Source organism: Vulpes lagopus, chromosome 10 (assembly GCF_018345385.1).
Source record: "Vulpes lagopus strain Blue_001 chromosome 10, ASM1834538v1, whole genome shotgun sequence".
NCBI lineage: Eukaryota > Metazoa > Chordata > Mammalia > Carnivora > Canidae > Vulpes > Vulpes lagopus.
Genome location: NC_054833.1, coordinates 104,212,703 through 104,236,690, shown reverse-complemented (window position 1 = coordinate 104,236,690; position 23,988 = coordinate 104,212,703). Strand labels below are relative to the sequence as shown.

At 40.5% G+C, this 23,988-nt stretch overlaps 1 protein-coding gene across 1 annotated transcript; it reads left to right on the top strand.

Annotated features, from left to right (window-relative positions):
• Positions 1 to 1,799: 1,799 nt before the first annotated feature.
• TAT (tyrosine aminotransferase) lies at positions 1,800 to 14,328 on the top strand. The gene is made up of 12 exons (XM_041772650.1): positions 1,800 to 1,955; positions 2,554 to 2,800; positions 2,957 to 3,061; positions 5,661 to 5,728; positions 7,010 to 7,168; positions 7,573 to 7,711; positions 8,525 to 8,577; positions 9,781 to 9,933; positions 10,568 to 10,696; positions 11,027 to 11,110; positions 11,852 to 11,950; positions 13,137 to 14,328. Exons 2-12 carry the CDS (start codon positions 2,566 to 2,568, stop codon positions 13,275 to 13,277), a joined length of 1,365 nt encoding a protein of 454 aa, XP_041628584.1. The 5' UTR covers positions 1,800 to 1,955; positions 2,554 to 2,565; the 3' UTR covers positions 13,278 to 14,328.
• The last annotated feature ends 9,660 nt before the right edge of the window (positions 14,329 to 23,988 follow it).

Below are 23,988 nucleotides of genomic sequence, written 5' to 3'. Positions count from 1 at the left end.
TCAGGGCTTTGTCTATAAACATCCCTATTTGAATTTATTATATGAGGATTTTAATTACTAAAAATCAAGAGTAAAAGAAAATATTTTGGAACTTGATGGTGGTGATGGTTGTACAACGCTGCAAGTGTACTAAAAGTCATTGAATCTTATATTCTGAAATGAAGAAAACAGTGAATATTTTGTTACGTGAATTTTATCTCACTTTCAAAAATATGGATTTAGAAGAAGATATCAACTTTGTAGGGGAAGAATAAGACTAATGTGTTAACAATGGTGATGGGATTATAAATGCTTTTAATTTTTGTCTACTGTTCTCCGGTGCGTATGTATTATATTTCAAATGGAGGTGGTGGTGGAATAAAAGCAGTTGGGAGAGAAAAGTCTTCTCTCTTGACAAAAATCTGTGGACTTTGGAAACAATACCATGTTCTCATTATGCTGGCAGCTACACAAAGGCTAGGCCTTGTCCAGCCTGTGAAGTATACACTTATCTGTACAATGTTTACCTGCTGTTTAGTAAAACAAAGAAGCCATTTGCCTTTTGCTGTAGGGTGCCAAATAGCAGAACTGACAACCCTTTCCTTCTCCGTGTCTTTGGATGTTGTACAAACAGGGCTGTGTACTTGCATTTTGAAACAGAACAGCCCTGGGTCTCTAGCTCAGGGTATCTGGCTTCCAGCTTTAGAACTTAAATTCTCTTTGACCTGACTGGCTTCCTGTTCTTGCCTTGTGCTTCTGCTGCTCCACTGGTAAGACAAAGTGGCAAACGCTTGCTTCATTGGAGTGGGGAAGGCAATGTGTTAGATAAGTTCTTCAAAGCACTAAGAGATGAAAGGTCCAGAAAAATAAAAGGTTATTCAACCCCACTGGAGACTCGAATCACCCAAAAGTAAATGGAGAAGAAAGAACTTATGTAACAACCCTTTGTCTTCCAATAAATAAACAGATAGGATTTGAGCCATGGAGTTCCTGAGGCTTCTTTTAACCCTTGAATGGACGGTATTAGTCATAGGCTCACTAGAATGCTGAGAATTCTGCTGTGTGTGCTTAGCGAAGTTGTTTTGTTTAGACCTCACCTGACATCTTATTCTCCCAATAACTCCATACAGGTAAATGAAGGAGAATTCACAGGACAAGATAATATTGCACAGATTTTAGTTGCCTCAAAGACCACACTGTCTTCTAGGTATTTGTTGAGTAGGATTTAATTTGTTTCAACCGCCCACTTTGTTGTGACTGGCGTAGAATCTCGTGGACAGGGAAAGGAGTGCAAGATATAGGAAGTAAATATAGAGGTTGCAGAACAAATTGTAGAACCTGATCCCTTCGGTGTTTTGAAAATCTATGAAATTATGTCTGTGTATCTATCTTGTATCTATGTATTTATCATAAATCTACCTACTCACCTACTACTCCATCTTGGTGAATGGATAGAAATGGCCAAATCATTACCACTGCCTATCCCCGGCAATGAGAATAGGGCATATAGAGCTACAAGGAAGGACTCTCACTTTCTATTTTACACATTTTTGTACTGTAAACATTTTTAATATGTTGTTTTGTACCAAAAGAGATTTAATAAAAATTGCCAATTGTAATCATAACTATACCTCTGACAGTCCTCTCAAATGTCTCACAAAGTGCCCAGAAAGAGTTAACACCGAAAATTCCAGATGTTTGAAGTGAGGACAAACTCCTGATCTGGTGGTGGGGGTGGGGGAAGGGTTAGAAGTGAGAAGTAGCAGAAAGTGAAGAGGGGAGGGAAGGGAGGGCTGGCCACCCAGTTCTCACCCTAACCAATAGCACAAAAGTTCCAGGCCCAACGCCCATTTGTGCAGACTATTTCAGGAGTCAAGAATTGCCTCTGAGGCCATTGTCGCTGTGACCTGGTAAAGAAGAATCAAGAGAGCTTCCAGGTTTGTCTACTTGGAGGCTGTTTGTCCTTTAGTTAGAAGGTAAAATCTCAAGCCTCAGCTAATCTGGTGGTGGTGATTGGGATGTATGCTTTTTTCTTTATGGTGTATTAACTTCTTTTTCCACAGAGCAGTAAGATACTTATGGGATAGGGCTTTATTTTTACTCATGACAAGATTAACATTAAATTTCTAACAATGTGGAATGGTTTTGCAGATAGAATGGTTTTGCAGAGGGCAAGACACAGTCTGTTGAAGCATTAGGGAGACTCTTGGGTAGCTTTCGCATTGAAAGGAGGCAACACATAGTCTTTGATGGTTTCACGATTTCCATGTCGTCTCCCCTGGGTTTCACTCAGAGCACTTTTATGGGTATTAAGGTTGCACACAGCAAGTCTCACAGTAGATAAGAATGCAATGGGATGGTCTTTGCTAACATTATACAGTAGGTTCTTTATTTTCTGTCTCAGGACAAAGTCTTAAAACTCCCCTCATTCACAAGAAAGCATGAGAAATGTAGCAAAACAGTGCAGTTTGGAAAGAGATGTCTAGTGAAATCACCCTGATGTTTAGGTCCAAACATAGCCTCCCAGGATGGTGCTCTGTTCTTAGTGTCTCAGGGACATCCTTTTCTCCATAGGCTTCGCTCGTGATGGACCCGTATGTGATTGAGATGAACAGCAACAGCAACCTCCCCTCAGTCCTGGATGTGCATGTCAACATTGGTGGGAGAAGCTCCTTGCCAGGAAAAATGAAAGGCAGGAAGGCCAGATGGTCTGTGAGGCCTTCAGACATGTCTAACAAAACTTTCAACCCCATCCGGGCCATCGTGGACAGCTCGAAGGTGAAGCCAAATCCAAACAAAGCCACGATTGCTCTGTCTATTGGTGAGTTGGGGACACTCTGGGGAGGGGCGATCGTTGTGTCTTTTATCCCCATCCTCACAACTGTTTGGAGAAGATAGGAGTAGAGGGGATGTCTGAGCACTGGGCCTAGAAGAGTAACATCTTGGTGGCTTTTTTTTTTTTCTCTCTCACGAAAAGGCGACCCTACTGTGTTCGGAAACCTGCCTACAGACCCTGAAGTTACACAGGCAATGAAAGATGCCCTGGACTCGGGGAAGTATAACGGCTATGCCCCCTCCATTGGTAAGCTTCTCCTGAGACTCCCTCTGGTGGCTTCCAAATCTTTAGTGTTCTTCTATTAGGAATAAATTTCTAGCAGTTCTCCCTTGCTTCCCTGATGCATGGTTCCTAAAGAGAGGCTAAAATAAAATGGTCATTTGGATTTGGGGAGGTCTCAGAATGCTCAAACACAGCCAGCAAAGTCCAGCTTTTTTCCTGGTCTTTTTGGCACACCAGGCCCTCCTCTCTCGGCTCCCTTCACATACTTATTTCTCACATAGCACTCCTATCCTATCATTGCTAATTCTCATATGAAGGCCATGAGGTTAGTTGCAGCTGCTTGTCTACTGAGTCCTCTAGGTCCTAAACTAATTTACTTATTGCACTATGTTAATAGCTTCTTGGCTTTATATCTCCTTCTTTATACATTCGACAGTTAACTATGGTTCTAATCACATTCAAATGCAGTCGTAACTGTCTCAGATTAAAGAGATAAAAATAAACTAGAATATAAAGAATAGGCTGTCCTCTTGAAGGTTAGAAAGTTGTTTCTGACAGAAAGTATTCTTATTTAGGTGTTTTTAAAATATATGTTTCAGATGTATAGCTTTATAATATGACAACTGTACATACTACAAAGTGATCACCACCAAAGGCCTGGTTACCATCCATCACCATACAGTTGACCCCTTCACCCATTTTGCCCATATCCTATTCTTACTTAGGTGCAACTGTCTCCATCTATTAAATATTTCCACATTAGACATGTTAATAAAATACATGATCCTTTGACTTTATTTCAGTGTTCCACACTGTCTATACTGTGCACCTAGCAACATGTTTTCTTTTTTAAAAATTATTTTTATTTTTTTATTTGAATATAATTGACACACAATATCACTTTAGTTTCAGGTGTTCAACATAGTGATTCAAAATCTCTATATGTTATGCTGTGCTCACTGAGAATGTAGCTACCATCTGTCACCATACGACGCTATGACAATATCATTGACTATATTGCCTTCGCTGTGCCTTTTATTCTCATGACTTACTCATTCTATAACTGGAAGCTGTATCTTCCTGTCCTATTCACTCATTTTGTCCATCCTCCTACCCATCTCCCTTTGACAAACATCAGTTTGTTCTCTATGGGTCTAATTTTGCTTTTTTTTTTGTTTGTTCATTCATTTGTTTTTTAAATTCCACTTATAAGTGAAATCATGGAATTTGTCTCTCTCACTCTGACTTATTTCCCTAGGTCCATCCATGTTGTTGTAAATGCAAAACCTAAGTACATATTTCTTTTTTCTTTTTTAAAAGATTTTATTTATTGGTTCATGAGAGACACAGAGAGAGAGGCAGAGACACAGGCAGAGGGAGAAGCAAGTTCCGTGCAGGGAGCCCGATGCGGAACTTGATCCTGGCATCCCAGGATCACGCCCTGAGCTGAAGGCAGACGCTCAACCACTGAGCCACCCAGGTGTCCCCTAAGTACATATTTCTAACATAGAATACAAATCCAGTTTTATGCTAAAATAGAATTTCAAAAACACTTCAAAGAGGTCTGAGGGACATAATTTTTAGGTTGATTATATATACAGTTTCATAAAACAAAAATAAAAACAAAATAAGACCAAAAATAAAACAAGCTTATAACTTTTATCCCCAAAGTATTAGGGAACTGATTCAACCTGAAAAACCAGAACCAATTCTCCAATTGACAAATATTCAAGAATATGAACATTTCATGCTAATGGAAATATAGATCATAATATATATCTAGGAAAATGTTCTTCCTTATTAATAATTAAGGAAGTGCTGATTTATATAACTTCAAAACATTTATCTTTAACTACCATGTGGAATATTGTGAAATATTGCATCTGGACTTTATGATTGAATGGAATCTTTCTGGAAAGCAATTTTGCAAAACATAATTTGTGTGATGCTGACTCTACTTCAAGGTCATAAGCCAACATTTGGAAATGTTGTCCAAGAATAGAATTTAAAAGAAAAAATTGTACAAAATCCCTAATCGGTATCTTATATGATCTAAAAAACTTAAAAGGGACCCAATGTATTGAATGCATTGATTATAACTTTCTTTTAAAAGATTTTATTTATATTATTTATGAGAGACACAGAGAGAGAGAGAGAGGCACAGAGACAGAGGCAGAGGGAGAAGCAGGCTCCATGCAGGGAGCCCGTGAAGGACTCAATCCTGGGACCACAAGATCACAACCTGGGCCGAAGGTAGATGCTCAACCACTGAGCCACCCAGGCGTCCTGATTATAACTTCTCAAAAAACATAGTCCCTGGAAGGGATTAGGAATAATCTAAATCTTTCTGTTTTTATGAAAAATAAAACAATCACAGTAACCAAGATGGTGCAGAGTATTTCATAGTTTGGAAAGTTCTCCTTGTTATTATTCATACATTTGAACTTATTATAAAAAAGTAAAACATAAAGTCAATCTCTCTTTTCTATTGTGGGTGAGAACTAACCTGAATAGAATTGTGCTCTAAGCAGGGGCAGAAGGTAGCTGGAAGCCCTCTGGACTCTAGGGCATAGTGGTCAGTTGCCAGATGCAAACTTCCGGCTTCTTCCTTCCACTCTTTCAGGCTACTTATCCAGTCGGGAGGAGATTGCTTCGTATTACCACCGGCCCGAGGCACCCCTGGAAGCTAAGGTATGCCTTAGACAGTGTATCAGCTCTGAAACAGTATTGGGCAAACTGTACCTTTTTCCTCATTTCTATTTCACAAGGAATAAAGGGTCGCAGGGGTAGTAACAAAAGGTGTGGAGAATTTCCCTTTAGCAATTTGAGGACTTCTCATATAGTGAGGCCACTAATCCATGATTATATTTAATATTATAGTATGATAATGATGTTGCATACAACTTATGTGGTGTCCTGTCTTAAGGAGACTCAAAGAACTCAGAGGCTCCCCTATATTTGATTCTTTGCAAAAGATCATTAAAAAAATGTAATTTATAAACACCACATAAACAACATTTTTAAAATTTTACCAATAGAATCTTTCTTAAATTTGTAGCTTCCCTCATTCCCCTGAAGTTCACTCAGTTGGGAAGATCGAGATGCTATGGCATATTGAATTGATGGTGGTGCCAAGTTTAAATGCCACTGTCCCTCTGTTGTCTACTGTGTGCGTTTGATATTTTTTTAACAGAAGTGCCCTCAGTCTGCATTTCAGAGAAGAGTCAGGCTTCAAATTTCTGGTCAAAAATAAATAAATAACCAAGTGAAAAAGTCCAAGGTCATAATGATCTCTCATGGAAGCCGATGAGTCACAACTGGCATATCTTTTTCAAAGTGATTTACTTCTTTTTATAAAAAAATAAAGATGTATTTATTTATTTATCTGAGAAAGAGAGAGAGAGAGCAGGGAGGGACAGAGGAAGAGGGAGAGAAAGAATCTCAAGCAGACTCCCTTCTGAGTGTGGAGCCTGACTCAGGGCTCAATCCCATGACCCTGAGATCATAGCACAAGCCGAAATTAAGAGCCAGCTGCTTGGGGATCCCTGGGTGGCGCAGCGGTTTGGCGCCTGCCTTTGGCCCAGGGCGCGATCCTGGAGACCGGGGATCGAATCCCGCGTCGGGCTCCCGGTGCATGGAGCCTGCTTCTCCCTCTGCCTGTGTCTCTGTCTCTCTCTGTGTGTGACTATCATAAATAAATTTTTAAAAAAATTAAAAAAAAAAAGAGCCAGCTGCTTAACTGAATGAGGTACCCCAAGTAATTTTTGTCTTTTAAGTGGTCAACATTTTCAAAATTTAGAAATGGACATACATAAATATATTAATTTCTTTCAATTTTGGCTTAGTACAGTCCTTACCACTTTACTGAGAACTTGGAAAGTAAGTTTATTATTGCTTCCCACTCACCTGACAATCTCTTTTCCCTGTTGCTGTTGGAACCCCTAACAAACTAAACCTTTTATTTCTTCACAGGATGTCATTCTGACCAGTGGCTGCAGTCAGGCTATTGAACTTTGTTTAGCTGTATTGGCTAATCCAGGACAAAACATCCTAGTTCCGAGACCTGGTTTCTCTCTCTACAGGACTTTGGCTGAATCGATGGGAATTGAGGTCAAACTCTACAATTTATTGGTAAACAGCTTTTTAATTTAATTTAATTTAGTTTTTTAAAAAAGATTTATTTATTTATTCATTCAGAGAGAGCGAGAGAGAGGCAGAGACACAGGCAGAGGGAGAAGCAGGCCCCATGCAGGGAGCCCGACGTGGGGACTCGATCCCGGGTCTCCAGGTTCACACCACGGGCTGCAGGCGGCGCTAAACCGCTGCGCCACCAGGGCTGCCCAACTTTTTAATTTTAGACTCAAGAGCTCAATTACTACATCATAAAAATCTATGACCATTATCTTAGCACAGAAAGATCTGGAAGTGGGTGGTGGGATCAGAAACACATTTTATTATTTAGAAGACACTGTTAGGTGAGTATTCCCCTTAAACTTTTCAGAATCATCTTAATCTCGCCCTTTCTCCCTCCCCAGCCAGAGAAGTCTTGGGAAATTGACTTGAAACAACTGGAATCTCTGATTGATGAAAAGACAGCTTGTCTCATTGTTAATAATCCATCAAACCCCTGTGGGTCAGTGTTCAGTAAAAGTCATCTCCAGAAAATTCTGGCTGGTAAGTGCATCAGTCCTCATTTGACAGGAATAGATATGGGGATGGAATCCTTTATCTGTTTCCTGGAATGAGAAAAGAGTCAGTTCCTAGCTGAGGATGGAAATGCAGGAGCTCCACTGGGGTCTCCAGTAAATAGTGTGCCACTGGAATGGTAGAAGTTGTCTACAAGGAGAAAAGGAAACATTTGCCTCATCCCCATATGTGGAAGTGAAGGTTTGAAATATCCATTGACTAAATGGCAGATTTAGGCTCTGTACCCTGGAAGAGTATAAGAAGAATGTACAGTTCTTAAAGAGGAAAACAGGGCATCCCTGGGTGGCTCAGCGGTTTAGCGCCTGCCTTCGGCCCAGGGCATGGTCCTTAAGTCCTGGGATCGAGTCCCACATCGGGCTCCCTGCATGGAGCCTGGCTCACCCTCTGCCTATGTCTCTGCCTCTCTCTCTCTCTCTCTCTCTCTCTCTCTCTGTCTCTCATGAATAAATAAATAAAATCTTTAAAACACACACACACAAACATGAAATGCAAAGTTTATAAATAATAATATATATTATATTATATAATTATATTATATAGTTATATATAATTAAATTATATAATATATAATATATTATATATAATAATTAATATAATATATAATATAGTATATATAATATAATATATAATAATATAATATAATATTATATATTAATAATAATTAAATTATATAATATATTATAATATACATATATACATAAATGCAAATAAAATAAGTCCTGGTGAATATTAATTGCTAAGGCAATTCACCTTAAAAATGACTGTTTCTCTTATTTGCAGTGGCTGCAAGGCAGTGCGTCCCCATCTTAGCTGATGAGATCTATGGAGACATGGTAAGTCTTGGGCAGGGTATATCAATACAATAATCTCAATTCCAGATTATTTCATGGGGCCTTTAGAGGTGGCATCTAGAATAACCAGAAGTAATTCTTAATCATTTCAGTGCAGCAAATCAGTATCCCTCCAGTCTTTTTTTTTTTTTTTAAGATTTATTTATTTATTCATGAGAGACACAGAGAGAAAGATGCAGAGACATAGGCAGAGGGAGAAGTAGTATCCCCATTGGGAGTCCAATGTGGGACTCAATCCTGGATCCTGAGATCACTCCCCGAACAGAAAGCAGACACCCAACCGCTGAGCCACACAGGAGTCCCAGTATCCCTCCACTCTTAAAAGTATAAATAGAGAAAAAAAAAAGTATAAATAGATTAGGGCGCCTGGGTGGCTCAGTTGGTTAAGCATCTGACTCTTGATTTCAGCTCGGGTCGTGATCTTAGGGTTGTGAGATCTAGTCCCTGTATTGGGCTCTGTGTTGGTCATGGAGCCTGGTTAAGATTCTCTCTCTCTCTCCCTCTGCTCCTCTTTCTCACCTTAAAAAAGTGCATATAGATCTGCGATCCCTTAGCCAGTTTTCTGAAGTCCAAAAAGCTATGAAAATCTGATTATTTTTGAAATTCATTTGGTAGAAAAACCTGATTAACCTGATATAAAGATATTTGTAGATATTTTATGTATCTCACAGATCCATATATTTGTCAAAAATGTAGGGAAAGGGAGAGAAAAACATTAATATGCTTGATTAAAAGTGCTGTCCCACACTGCCCTTGGGAGTGTTACATAATATATGATACATGTGCTACATAACTTCTCCAAAATCCAAACAGTTCTGCATTCTGCAATAAATATGAGCCCAGGAATTTCAGACAACACGTTGTGGGCCTCTATTTTATTTTTAGATCTCTAATTCCAACAGGCATTCATTCCTTAGAGCAAGCTTCACTGAGTTGTACATATTCCCAGGCTAGGGTCAATGTCCTCATTGTAGCCTTCCTTTAATCCAGACCAAACACCAGGTTAAATGTCTTAGGATAGTCTCCTTTAAAGTCTGTTGGGCTCCCAGTCATGCTTCAGAGTAGAAATGAGCCCAGAAATGAGAAAGGCCCTCTCCCTAGTTATACAATTTAAAGAGTGGGAGGCATGGGGTTTGGAGGAAAGTAAGCCAGAAGACAACTCTAACAAGCATCTCCTCTCCTCAGGTGTTTTCAGATTCCAAATTTGAGCCTCTGGCTACCCTGAGCAGCAACGTCCCCATCCTGTCCTGTGGAGGGCTGGCCAAGCGCTGGTTGGTTCCTGGCTGGAGGTTAGGCTGGATCCTCATCCATGACCGAAGAGACATTTTTGGCAATGAGGTAAGAGCAATGTGGTGAAATGGTATGTCTAGTTGTGTGTGTGTGTGTGTGTGTGTGTGTGTGTGTGTGTGTGTATTATACTTTGTATGCACAGTGGTTAGGAGGTGATTTTGTTGTTGTAGAGTTGTTTTTTCCCTCTTTGTTTTTGGCCCTGTAGTTCTGAGTGCCTGGAAAGATGCCCTAAAGATGGTGCTAGTTATTCCTCTCCAGAACTCAGTTTTCTTATACCTGGTTCTGTGAAGAAGTTCCATCTGCTTCTAATTTTAGGATCACAAAAAAGGAAACTGTAGCTCTAATAATACCAGGTATTGTTTGCAGGCTTACAGTGTGTCAGTGCTTCAAAATATACTTTTTAATTTAATCCTCATAACAACCCCACAAGGCCAGGATTAGTATTATCTACATTTTATGGTTGAGAAAAATGAGGCACTAAGATGTTGTCTAATTTGCCCGGAGTCACACAGGAGGTGTGTGACAGAGCTGGGCAAAAACCCAGGTGGTCTGATCCACTAGGACCATCATTTCCCCAGAGATTAAAAACCCAATGGGAAAAAAAAAAGTCAGAACAAAAGTCCCCAAAGCTGGAATGCTTAAGGAAGGCTAAATAATTAATACATTTGCTGGGGCACTTTAGATCCGAGATGGGCTGGTGAAACTGAGTCAGAGGATCCTGGGGCCCTGCACCATCGTCCAGGGAGCTCTGAAAAGCATCCTGCGTCGCACCCCTCAGGAGTTCTACCACAATACTCTGAGCTTCCTGAAGGTAAGGGCAGCCTGTGGCCTTCCACTTTGGAAGTCTCGGGGAAAGCCACCAGTGGAATTAGGAATAATGGGTCCTCATTTCTGCAGCAATATTCCACTATGGGGCTTCCGGTGTTCCATTATGTGGCATCAGTGCAACCACCTACCCTTACATTTCTCTCATTGGCAATTCACTCTGCTCCTGGCCAAAGGCTTCAGGTGATAGGACTTTCTCGTTGACTCCTTATGCCAGCAGAGCAGACTTAAATTCCCTGCCTTCAGTGTTGGCTCTATTTTTGTTTTTCTTTTACTTAAATCTGGATCCTTGACCTCTTTCTGCCTCCTCTTGTAGTCCAATGCTGATCTTTGCTATGGGGCTTTGGCTGCCATTCCTGGACTCCGGCCAGTCCGCCCTTCCGGGGCCATGTACCTCATGGTAAGTATGTGGGTGGCAAGCATTTGCTGTGGGGCAAGCAGAATCCAGTCTGCAGCACTCACGGAGACAACCAGCTAAGTTTCTGGGCCAGTTAGTTTAGGAGTCACCTTGTTCTGAATTGTCCCACTAACATGATTTAACCTCAGTGTTAAAAAAAAAAAAAAAAAGAACCCTCTTAAAATGACTTAATGCCTCAGTTCAGAAAATCATTTTATGTGTAGATACAGGGAAGATATAAGACACAAATAAGAGGTTTTCCACATGATTGTACTTCTCAACTAGGAATGATACTGGTTCCCTAGAGGTGTTTGAGAATATATGGGAATTTTGTTTGTTTGCAGAATGACTTGGGGCGAGTGTGTGAGGGGATGCTCTTGGCATTTTGTGCACTGGGGATACTGAATATTTTGTAATGGGTGGGATTGTTCCATGCAGTCAAGAATTGCCTGGCCCATAATGCTTATATTGCCTTTTTTAGAGAAACACTGGCATTCTGTTTGTAGCTCTCGTTTATCATGGTCCAGAAAGGAATGCTTCGAAAAACTAAAATATTAATATAAATATATCCTCTCTTCCCTATGAAAAATTCCTTGAGCTCCTAAGTATTAGAACTCTTAGCTACTAGTAGTAGAGTTCCAAGATATCTTTTTAGAGCAGTCCCTACCTTAGTTTATAGCTTAGGGAGTTGGCCTGTTTTTTCCCTCCTTCTGATAAGTTTGCCTCTCTCTGTTATTGGTATAGGTTGGAATTGAGATGGAACATTTCCCAGAATTTGAGAATGATGTGGAGTTCACAGAGCGGTTAGTTGCTGAACAATCAGTCCACTGCCTCCCAGCCACGGTGAGTGCTTATGTCTCTCTCAGGACATTCTCAACCATTTCTAGAGCCTCAGGAGCTCTCCCTGAGCTGGTCTTTAACCTGATTTTTCTCATCTGCCAAGAAAATGTATTCTTATTTGATAAGATTTAAACTTATGTGTCTTGTGGCCTCTATTTAAAATTTGTTTCTCCTCCATCATTATCTCATCTGTACTGGGAAGAAAAGTTGTGGCCATACATTGTAGGTGAAGGGAAACAAGCTTGTCCCACAAGTTTTCCCACCCTCCAGCCCCCAAACCCCCCTGGAATGAAAGTCAGGTTGGTTTTTTTTTTTTTTGTTTTTTTTTTTTAAGATTTTATTTGGGATGCCTGGGTGGCTCAGCAGTTGAGCAACTGCCTTTGGCTCAGGGTGTGATCCTGTAGTCCTGGGATTGAGTCCCACATCAGTAGGGAGTCTGCTTCTTCCTTTGCCTGTGTCTCTGCCTTTCTCTCTAAAATAAAAAAAAAAAATTATTTATTTGAGAGAGAGAGCGAGAGTAAGCCCAGAGGGAGAGGGAGAAGCAAACTCCCTACTGAGTTGACAGCCCGATGTGGGGCTCGATCCCAGGACTCTGAGATCATGACCTGAGGTGAAGGCAGATGCTTAATGGACTGGGCAACCTAGATGCCCAAAGTCAAGGGTTTTTAAAGACAAAAGGGAATGCTTGTATATATTGTTTATAAAGAATTTTGATTGTTTGGTGACAGAAAACTAATCTTGGCTAAATATGATTGGTTACTAAGACTATCACTGAGCAGTCTCTTACTATAGCAAGTTGCAGTAAAAAGTAACTAAGGAGTCTTTGTAAGATTTGTGGTTTGGCCTAGTTCAAAAGTTCATAGTTTCACTGGTGAAGAGGTGCATACAGTCCATCTCCTTAATGACCTCCTGGCTCCATTTTAATTTTTATTTATTTTCTCCTGGCTCCATTTTAAAACCTTGTGACATTAAAAAACAAACAAACAAGACAAAAACAAAAACAAAAACAAAAAAAACCTCGTGACATAAGTGACACCATTTCATTTCACCTTCCACAGTGTAACTGAATAAACTGATAGCTCTGAATAAATGACATCGCTGCTTCTTGCTGATTAGGACCCTGGTCATTTTAGGGGAGTTTAGTACCAGATTCAATTGCTATGAGAATAATGGGCTCTTATTTTTGCAGTGCTTCGAGTACCCGAATTTCTTCCGAGTGGTAATCACAGTCCCCAAAGTGATGATGCTGGAGGCCTGTAGCCGAATCCAGGAGTTCTGCGAGCTGCACTACCATTGTGCTGAAGGGAGCCAGGAGGAGTGTGACAAATAGGCCCAAGTCCATTCTCTTGAGTAGGTGCCCCATCTGGGGAGGGCTGGACTAGGCCTTGCTCTTGTTCCTTAAGAGGAATCAGGCACCCCTACTGGGAGAGGGGCCTCAAAAGCACATCAGGGGTTCAGAATGGCTCGTGCTTTCCCCTAGCTATGTCCACATACACACTCTGAATCCCAGATTCTCCTCTCACTCTGCTCTGGAGTGACTCACTCATTCCTGAATATGTCCCCTCCTATATGACTTCCTCCTTTTTTCCTGAGAGTACGAGGTGAGCAAAATTTACTAGAAAGTGGAAGAGACAAGAAAAGTTAAAGCGCATGATGAGAGAAAAAAAGAGATTGAGAAAATTTGTGTCCCCAAACATTTCCTCATATTATATCAGTAAGAACACACTCTCCAGTCAGGTCTAAGGCCCAATTCTGTTACTGCTTCACTTCAGGTATATACCTCGCTTTATGCAATAGAACTATAACGAAAGACGTTGGGAACACATATATTTGGTTAATTGGATTTTAAACACATTAGCAAAATTTGCTGATTTGAAGGATCCCTTACAGAAACCTTCTCACTGATTTTTTTTGAAGAATGATTAATTACATGGGGCACCTGGCTGGCTCAGTCCATACATGTGACTCGTGCTCTTGGGGTCATGAGTTTGACCCCTTTGGGTGCAGAGATTACATACACACATACATACATAAATAGAATTATTGATTGTAAAGGTAATCAATGGACTTTCTAAATTTAGATATGTGTAAATCAGGATTACTTAAAATGAGGGCACATCTATACTTTAAAAAAAAAAAGGAGGAATCATAGGACCTTCCAGAAATACTGTGGTATAAGGTCCAGAAATATCCTATCATTTTTATGGAATCATTGCCTTTGCTGTAATGTTGATATTGATTTATTGATATATATATTATATTATCTTTTCATATGTTTTCTAAGAAACATTTATATTGACAAGATCCTTTATTTTGCCAAGGGCATAAATTATTGTTTTTCTTCTTTTTTTTAAAAAAAATAAATTTTACTAAGTATGTTCTTTTGTGGTGTGGTTTTTCTCCTCTGTGGGGAATTCATATTTCCAGGTGCTGTTCATTGTTCAGTCTGATTGATGCTTCATTTATTTCTTTGTCCATGTACTGACCTTTGGAGTTATTTAAGAAACACTATGCCTAAAACATTTTATTTGGGAGTTCAACTTCTTGCTTCCTACTTTACAAACAAGGCAAACTAAGAAGTTTATTATTATAAACCTCTGGCCTTTGACTTCACACTTTCAACTCTTTGGAATTTCCAATCTCTGGTCCCAAATTCCTATGCTCTGGATCCACTAACCACTCATTAGTGAATGAAACTGAATGGGTTCAGTTGACCCAGGAAATGAGAAGTATCAAATATCTTTCATTAGGGGCCTTTTGCCTGCATATCCTCTTAGGCACAGTTGACTAGTTTTTCCCTCACAACTTCCCTTAGAGGAAAGCATCAAGTTATCTTGCGAGGTTGGGAGGAGGAGCATACCATCTTCAGTCTGGAGATTAGTCACTAAGAGAAATTTTCCTTATCTATAGAAGAGAAACATCAGGTCTCAACCCTGCCAGTCACACCCAGTTAGTTTCCTTTACAAAAATAAACATCGAATGTCCGCATGGAGTGAGTTCCCACTAAAATGTACGTTTTAATTTTCTTTGGCAAATCCAGAGGGAACATGGAACAATTGAGATGATAAAGATTTGTTTCCTGTATGCCATCAATGCCAAGAATTTTCCCAAAGCGCCTTTTCCCCTATACCTCCTTGGCCCCAACCCCTGAAAGATCTCCGTCCAGAAACCCACAGGAACACTTGGTGGTTTACACAAGACATTTGATCTTAACATGTACATATAATTCTACCCAGCTTTACTGAATTCTACTCAGACTTCTTAAACATCCGAATTTCTTTTCTTTTTTTTTAAACATCCGAATTTCATGTCTATGTTTTGATAAAGGAGTCAAGGAAATACTCAAACATTAAAAAAAAATAATAATACATGCACACAGCACATTTCAAAAGATGCAAACGAACAAAACCCAGAAACATTCCTCATGCCTGTCCTCCAGCCTCCCAGACCCTTGTCCCCTGAGGTGACCAGTTAGCAGTTGCTGGTCCCTTCTTGGAGATTCTTCTGTGCATCTGTAAACGGGTGTGTGTGTGTGTGTGTGTGTGTGTGTGTGTGTGTTTTCCTTTTTTTCCTTTTTCAAAGTAACTATTACTCAGCTTTATAATTCAGCTTTCTATGGAAGACAAAGAAAGGATATTTCTGAGGCGCCCATCACCTCCTGGGTGTTTCTAGATAAAAAGAACCCCAGGGCCGGGCTGCTTGCAAACAAGATTAAAATCCCCCCCGGAGAGAGCTCGATGCTTCGCGGGCAGCGGCTGCAGCAGAGGGGGTGGCGTCTGAGCGTCCCAGAGAAAGCAAAGCGTTCAAGACCGTGCAGTCACCCTTCTTTCTAAGCCAGAGCACCGCCCATCAGGTAACCGGCCAGTATCCCACGGCTGGTACCAGCCCGCCTCCCACCCCAGCCCCAGGAGCCCTCCACGCCAAGGCAGCGGGCGGGAGCAAAGCCGAGGGAGGAGAAGCTACCGCTGCGCAGGCGCTGATGCAAGGGCGGGCGGGGGGGGGGGGGGGGGGGGAGGCGGCCGTGCAGCCCCGGGCGCATGCGCGGTCCCGGGCGCCGAAGGGCCGCTCAGGGCGCAGGCGCAGAACGCGAGCAGCCGCCGAGCCTCGCTCCAGGTGGCAGGTGCTGGGTTTCCCTCCGTTGGGGAGGTTTCCGTTCTGTTGCCTCCTCCAGCTTCATTCTCGGACCCGCGCCCTGTGGAGAGGTTCTCTTCCTCGTTTGCCCGCTGTCTGGGCCACATCCCTAGGTATTGTAAACACCTGTTAAATAAGTGAACTGTACGTTTTTCTTTTCCTCACCCTGGGCCGCCCCAGCGAGTCCGATGAGACGCAGAAACAGGGATTCCCGGTAGCTGTTATTAGCTGACAGCAAATGTGTGGTCCCTGGACCTTTTTTCCCCCAAAGAATTGTGTCCTTTATAATCCTGAGTACCTGGCTTGTATGTTTGGATCCCTACTTGGGCAGGAAAATGAATCCACCGCTAGGCTCCACACACTATCCCTATTACTACCAGAAGGGGCTGTATGTTAAGTACCCTAGAGGTCGACCTGAGTTCCCGGTGCCTCTTATTCACGCTCATTTATTTTAAACAACTTGGGTATGTTTACAAGCAAGTTTCATAGGGTTTCCTAGAACCTACAAACTGCATGATTTCTGTGGGTCAGATTGTTACACAGCACCTTCCAAAGAAGCAGACACTCTCCGACATTAGAATTGAGGTATATGGGATCCCTTTGGCCCAGGGCGTGATCCTGGAGACCGGGGATCGAGTCCCACGTCGGGCTCCCTGCGTGGAGCCTGCTTCTCCCTCTGCCTGTGTCTCTGCCTCTCTCCCTCTCTGTCACTCATGAATAAATTAAAAAAAAATAAGTATATCATGTGGGAGATGATGCTATTTCTGCTAAGGAAACAATGAGATGAACTAGCAAGTATGTCTTAATTTTTGTCAGTGTTTCAAGCATGGGAAAGAATTCTTGCTCTTTGAGACGTTTATTCATTTGGTAACTGAAATGCAAAGTACGTTTTGGAATTCAAGGGAGGTAGGTTATTCCTTATTTAAAAAATAAATTCACAGGAGTTCTTACTTTGGCCGCACACATACTAAAATTGAAACAATACAGAGATGAGCATGGTATTAGCAGTGCAAATTCAACAGCACCTTAAAAGGATTATACACCGGGGCGTCTGGGTGGCTCAGTAGTTAAGTGTCTGCCTTCAGCCCAGGGCATGGTCCTGGAGTCCCAGGATCGAGTCCCGCATTTGGCTCCCTTCATGGAGCCTGCTTCTCCCTCTGCCTATGTCTCTACCTCTCTCTCTCTCTCTCTCTCTCTCATGAATAAATAAATCTAAAAAATAGATAAATAAAAGGATTATACACCATTTGGTCATGGGATTAATTCCAGAAATCCAAGAATCTTACAACATAAGAAAATCAATCAACGTAATATACAACCACGACGAAATGAAGGGCAAACAACACATCATAGATGCAGACAAAGCATTTGACAATGTTCTACATTCTATTATGCTAAAAACACTCAAGCTAGAAATAGAAAAAAATGACATCAACATATTATAGGCCATCCATGAAAATCCATTGCTAACATCATAATAGTGAAAAGCTGAAAGCCTTTCCAAGGATGCCCACTCTCACCAGTTCTACAGTTGTATTCAACACCATATTGGAAGTCCTAGCCAGAGCATATAGGAAAGAAAAAGAAATAAAAGGCATCCAAATTAGAAAAGAAGCAGTAAAATTCTCTATTATTAGATGACATGATCTTATAGATAGAAAACCCTAAATAGTCCATGAGAAAACTAGAGCATATCAACTATACATCAATAAAAAAATAAAAATTAAAAAAAGCAAAATTCATCAAAAAAAAACCCCAACCTAGTACAACTAACAATTGAATTCAGCAAAGCTGCAAGATTCAAAATCAACACAAATCAGTTGTATTTCTGTATATTAACAACTTACTGTATATTAACAACAATCTGAAAAGGACATCGAGAGACTCATTTAGCATCAAAAAGAATAAAATACTTGGAAATAAACCTAACCAAGAAGATGAAAAGTGAAAAGATGCTCAATATTACTATTCATCAGAGAAATGCAAAACAAAACCACAATGAGCTATCATCTCATGCCCATTAGGATGATTATAAAGAAAGGAAGGGAGGGAGGGAGGAAGGAGGAAAGAAGAGAGAAAGAAAGGAAAAGAAAAGTGCTGGAAAGGATATGAAGAAATTGGAACCGTTGTCCACTGTTGGTAAGAATGTAAAGTGGTACAGCCACCATGGAAAACATTATGGCAGTTTCTCAAAAAATTAGAAATGGAACTACCATATGATCCAGCAATACTACTTCAGGGTATATATCCAAAATTGAAAGCAGGATGTCAAATAGATATTTGTAAATCTATGTTCATAACAGCATTATTCACAAGAATCAAGAGGTGGAAGCAATCCAGATGTTTACTGATGATTGAATGAATAAACAAAAGGTGGTGTATACATGCAACAGAAAACTATTCAGCCTTAGAAAAGGAAGGAAATGCTATAACATGGATAAACCTTGAGAATATTATGTGAAATGAAATAAGCCAGTCACGAAATGACAAAGAATTTATGATTCCACTTCTACGAGGTATCTAAAGTAGTCAATTTCACAGAATCAAAGTAAAATGGTGATTACCAGGCATCTTGTTTTGTAGGTATAGAGTTCATATTTGCAAGATGAAAAAGTTGTGGAGATTTCTTTTACAACAATGTGAATATATTAAACATTACTGAACTGTACACTTATGCTTAGTTAAGGTGGTAAATTTTATGCTGCTTCTTTTCTATCTAATAAAAAAAAAGTAGATCCTAAGAGTTCTCATCATACAGAAGGAAACAATTTTTTTTCTTGTTTGCTGTATCTATATGAGATGATGGATGTTAACTTACTGTAGAAATCATTTCACAATATGTATCTTATGCTGTACCCCTTAAACTTACATAGTGCTATACGTCAATCATATCTCAAACTGGAAAAAAAATTGAAAGCCACAAAAATGTAAAGTTTTTTTGTCTGTTTTATTTTCTTATATATGCTCAGTGCCCTGAACAGCCTCTGACACATAATAGGTACTCAAACCACATTGGATGAATGAATGAATGAAAAATACAAAGACTAATGTATTGCCATTACTTTTTATCTTCTTGTTAAGTAAACTTGTTAAGTGGTTACTTAACACTTGTTAAGTGGTTCAACCACTGAGCCACCCAGGTGATCACTGATCTGACATTTTATAATAGAAGTAGACAAAGTGGGAATCCCTAGGTGGCTCAGCAGTTTGGCACCTGCCTTTGGCCCAGGGCATGATCCTGGAGTCCCGGGATCCCACAGTTGGGCTCCCTGCATGGAGCCTGCTTCTCGCTCTGCCTGTGTCTCTGCCTCCCTCTCCTCTGTATCTTTCATGAATAAATAAATAAAATCTTAAAAAAAAAAAAAAAAAAAGAAGAAGAAGAAGAAGTAGACTGTCAGTTTGGCTTCCACAATTGGAAGATAAGAAATTTCCAGTGTAATTTATATGCTACACTAGTCCTCTTTAAGAACTTTGGTTCAGGGATGCCTGGGTGGCTCAGTGGTTGAGTGTCTGCCTTTGGCTCAGGTTGTGATCCCAGAGTCCTGGGATCAAGTCCCACATCAGGCTCCCGGTGCATGGAGCCTGCTTCTCTCTCTTCCTATATCTCTACCTCTCTCATGAATACATAAAACCTGTGAAAAAAATTTTGGTTCATGTGTTCTCTAAATAATTTTGAGTTCTGACTTTGAAATTTTTAAACACATATAAAGTATAATTAACAACCATATACTCGTCATCCATTATCAAGACTGCCGTATTTCTTTTTTCCTGCTTGCTGCCTTTGTTGAAGGATTATAAAGTAAATCCTGGGCATGTGTTGTTTTCCCTCAAACTCTTGGTATGCATCTCCAAAACCATAATTGCTTAGTCACAGTGATGCATTACACCAATAATTAGATCTCTTCAGTTGTCTTCAAAATGTCTTTTATAGTTGGTTAATTAAAATTAGGATCCAAACAAGGTTCAAATTTACTTCTAGTTCTCTTAAATCTCTTTTAATATTTTCATGCCATTGACTTGTTGCAGAAATCGTTGTCCTGTGAAATGTCCTACCCTCATTTTAAGTGTTTGTTTGCTTCCTTGTGCTGTCATTTAACTCATTCTTCTAAACCCCAGATGTCCATTAAATTGAATTTTAACTCTAGAACATGCATTTTCAAAGGAATGATATTAGAAAATTTACATCATTCCTTTTCTCTCTCGATCTTGTATTTCGAGTCCATGTTTGCCCCCAATTTTATGTTAATGTAGTCCTTTATTATCGCCGAAAGTGTTGTATTGATCATATTTCTCTTCAACAAAAATATAGACTGAAATGGCAGACTGCTAGGTATCCTAACACCCATTTCTCCTCTTTTTCGGTAGTAAAATACCTGGACAGGACCCCCGTTTCATGTGAATTTCTCAACTTGGGGTCCCAGACTATTGAGATAATTTGAACATCAAGCCCACGTGAAGGAACACTCATGGTTACAGATTCTCAGGGGGAGAGGTTTTTTTTTTTTTTTTCCTTCCCAGAACCCAGATCAAGGAAGATTTCTTTTGAATCCATCTTTTCATTCATGCTTAGTATTTGGAGGGTCCTGACTTTGTGCAGAGTCTAAATTTTAACTCCCTGCCTTACATGGGCCTAAGGTCTCCCCTCCTAGTATTAAAATCCAAACCCCTGGGTTGCTGAGCTAGTACCAGTGTAAGTGTACTCTTATTGTCCTGCTTTTCAGTTCCTCTTTACCTGTGTGCCTTGGGAGATTCCCTTATTGTCTTGCAAGTTTAGCTCTAATCTGAAAATGTTTGTTAGAGTTGATCCAGCATATCTAGGTGTTTTGAAGGCAAAACATTTTCATATGTTATCTAGTTTCTGATATGGCTCTAGAAACTCCCATACTTGTAGCTCCCTCTAATCTGATGCTTCCTCCTTCCATTCTTTCCCCCTGGAATCCTTATTCCAATGCAGATAAAATTCCTGGTCATTCCCAGATTCTTTAGAATATTCCTTTACCTCTTTGCTTTAACTGTAACTTGGCTGTTCCCCCAGAGACACTGCCATGCCTAGAGCCAATTCAAACTATCTCTCTGAGAGAGTCCTGTGATAACCATCCTTCTTTAAAATATAGGCTATATTATTTTATACCCTTTCTGTGCACTTTCCTTTGTTTACTTAGGACCTTGAGACGTGGGACATTTCAACATTCCTGTGACTAATACCCTAACTTCCAGGCCTCCTGCTGGTCTTAAACTGGAGAAGCTATAAATCCTACCCCAGGATGCCTGGTGGCTCAATGGTTGAGCATCTGCCTTTGGCTCAGGTAGTGATCCTGGGGTCCTGGGATTGGGTCCCGCATTAGGATCCCCACAGAGAGCCTGCTTCTCCCTCTGCCTATGTCTCTGCCTCTTTCTCTGTGTCTATCATGAATAAACAAATATAATCTTTTAAAAATCCCTTTGTTTTAAAATATATCATTAATGATACAATTAAAAATCATACACCCCTGGGGGCACCTGGCTGGCTCAGTCAGTAGAGCCTGTGACTCTTGATCTCAGGGTTGTGAGTTTGAACCTCACATTGGGTGCAGAGACTACTTACAAATAAAATCTTAAAGAAAAAATCATCAGGACTCCTGGGTGGCTCAGTGGTTGAGTGTCTGCCTTTGGGCTCAGGGCATGATCCTGGAGTCCCAGGATGGAGTCCCACATTGGGCCCCCTGCATGGAGCCTGCTTCTCCCTTTGCTGGTGTCTCTGCCTCTCTCTCTCTCAGTGTCTCTCATGAATAAATAAATCTTAAAAAAAAAAATACCCTTAAATAGACATTTCTCGAAAAAAATATGCAGTGGCCAACAATTTTATAAAAAGATGACTGACATCATCATTGGTCATTAACGAAATGCAAGTCAAAACACAGTATAATATCACTTCTCATCCACTGAGATGACTTGTAACAAAAACAAACAATAAAGTAACAAGTGTTGGCAAGGCCATGGAGAAATAGGAACTCTTGTTTGTTGGTGGTGGGAATGCAAAATGGTATAGTTTTTTTTTTCAAAGAGAATGAACGTATTTATTGTTCCTAAAATAATTTTGCCAGTTTTACATATTACATAGTCACAGGATTAGAATGTAAAACCAAGTAGCAGATGAAATTAAGATACCATGTCCATTTAGCCCATACTCAACACATTGAGAAACGCCATCTACAACACAGATTTTTCATCTGGCTAATGCTCTCATAAAATGATGCATATTTCATTTTTTTTTAATTTTTATTTATTTATGATAGTCACACAGGGAGAGAGAGAGAGAGGCAGAGACACAGGCAGAGGGAGAAGCAGGCTCCATGCACCAGGAGCCTGACGTGGGATTCGATCCCGGGTCTCCAGGATCGCACCCTGGGCCAAAGGCAGGCGCCAAACCGCTGCGCCACCCAGGGATCCCGTTGATGCATATTTCAAAGTAACAAATGTTCATTTCTTTGTATTGCCAACAAGCCAGAAAATCCACCAATTTCCAACAGCAGACTGAAATAAGATCCCCACAGAGGAAAAAGAAAAAACAAAACAAAACAAAAAAAAAAACAAAAGAACCTGTTACTGAAAATACATCATGTGCCACACCTTACGCTACAGACTTTTCTCATATGTCATCTAATTTAAGGCTGACAATTATATAGTAACTGCTTCTATTTTTACAAAATTCGGGGTAAAGAATAGCTCATGTTGTTTCTACTATAACAGCCTAAATAAGCAAGAAAAAAATTAATAAACTAATTACAAAGATGCTTCAGGACCACTTTCAAGCAGAAGTGTTGAAACATGTAAAACCAGTTAGCTAATTCCTTATGACATAGAGGCATTTAAGTGATCATATGAAGACAACGTTTTCTTTCCTGGCCTTTAGCTAATTATAGGGGAAAAACACACTTTGTAAAAAATTTATTTTAGGTGAAATAATCCTAAAGCCTTTTAGAGTGAATACTATATAGAACTATGTTTCAAAGAACATTTTAACCTCAACATATCAATATTTTCATAATATGACCAATTCTATAATTTTATACAGGTGTTTGCAACTTTTTTCCTAGTTTAACCTACTGTTGAAAATAGCATACATACAAAAAGTGTATGAATCATGATTCTAACAAGGTAGAAGTTTTCATATGATGCATATAAATCGAAAAAACAGAAATTACTAGCATCCACTAACATCCCTTGTGCTCTAACACCAGAGATGAGTTTTGCCTTCACAGATGTTTTTTAATCTAGCAAAGCTCTGATAAATTTGTTGTGACTTTTACTGAAGTACTCATTTCATTTCTGCTAGCTCTTCCATTTCCTCACTGAAGAGACAAGATTATCCCATGCGATCAAGGAAAGTGAACCACCAGAGCTTTAGATCTGTTGCTTAGAAGTTTCTCGATATCCCTGGCTGCAGGTTCCACCAGCTGCCGTGCATTATTTGGTTCCACAGTATACAAATCTTGATACTTTTCATAAATATCAACAAGCCGATTGACTCCACTTGCTGTCTTTGCCAGTGTGACAAGATCTTCTTGCATCTTACCCACCCATGACTTGATAGTGACGGCAGAAGGGAAGGGCTCCGCGGCGGCGGGCGGGACCAGCGCCGCCTGCACAAGCGCCAGCGCCAGGGCCAGGGCCAGGGCCAGCAGGCGGCCCGCAGCGATGCTCGCGGTGGGGACCGGCGGGGCCCGGGGCGGGCGGACCCTCTAGCGCGCGGCTCCGGCTCCTGCTCCGCGGCCGCCGCGCCTCCGCCTCCATCAGCGGACACTCGGGAACAGAGGCGGCGAGTCCGCCGGCGCCCGCGCTCGCCGTCCCAGAATGGCATCGTTGCTATGGAAAACAATCTGTTGATTCTTGGAAAGATAAACATGCAACTATAGCAGTTCTACTTGCAG

Bases quoted from the DNA above. Each gene is read 5' to 3' on its own strand.
- TAT (XM_041772650.1), top strand. From the start codon at position 2,566: ATGGACCCGTATGTGATTGAGATGAACAGCAACAGCAACCTCCCCTCA. The intron at 8,578-9,780 runs GTAAGTCTTGGG...TCCTCTCCTCAG, and splicing joins ATGAGATCTATGGAGACATG to GTGTTTTCAGATTCCAAATT. The intron at 9,934-10,567 runs GTAAGAGCAATG...GGGGCACTTTAG, and splicing joins GAGACATTTTTGGCAATGAG to ATCCGAGATGGGCTGGTGAA.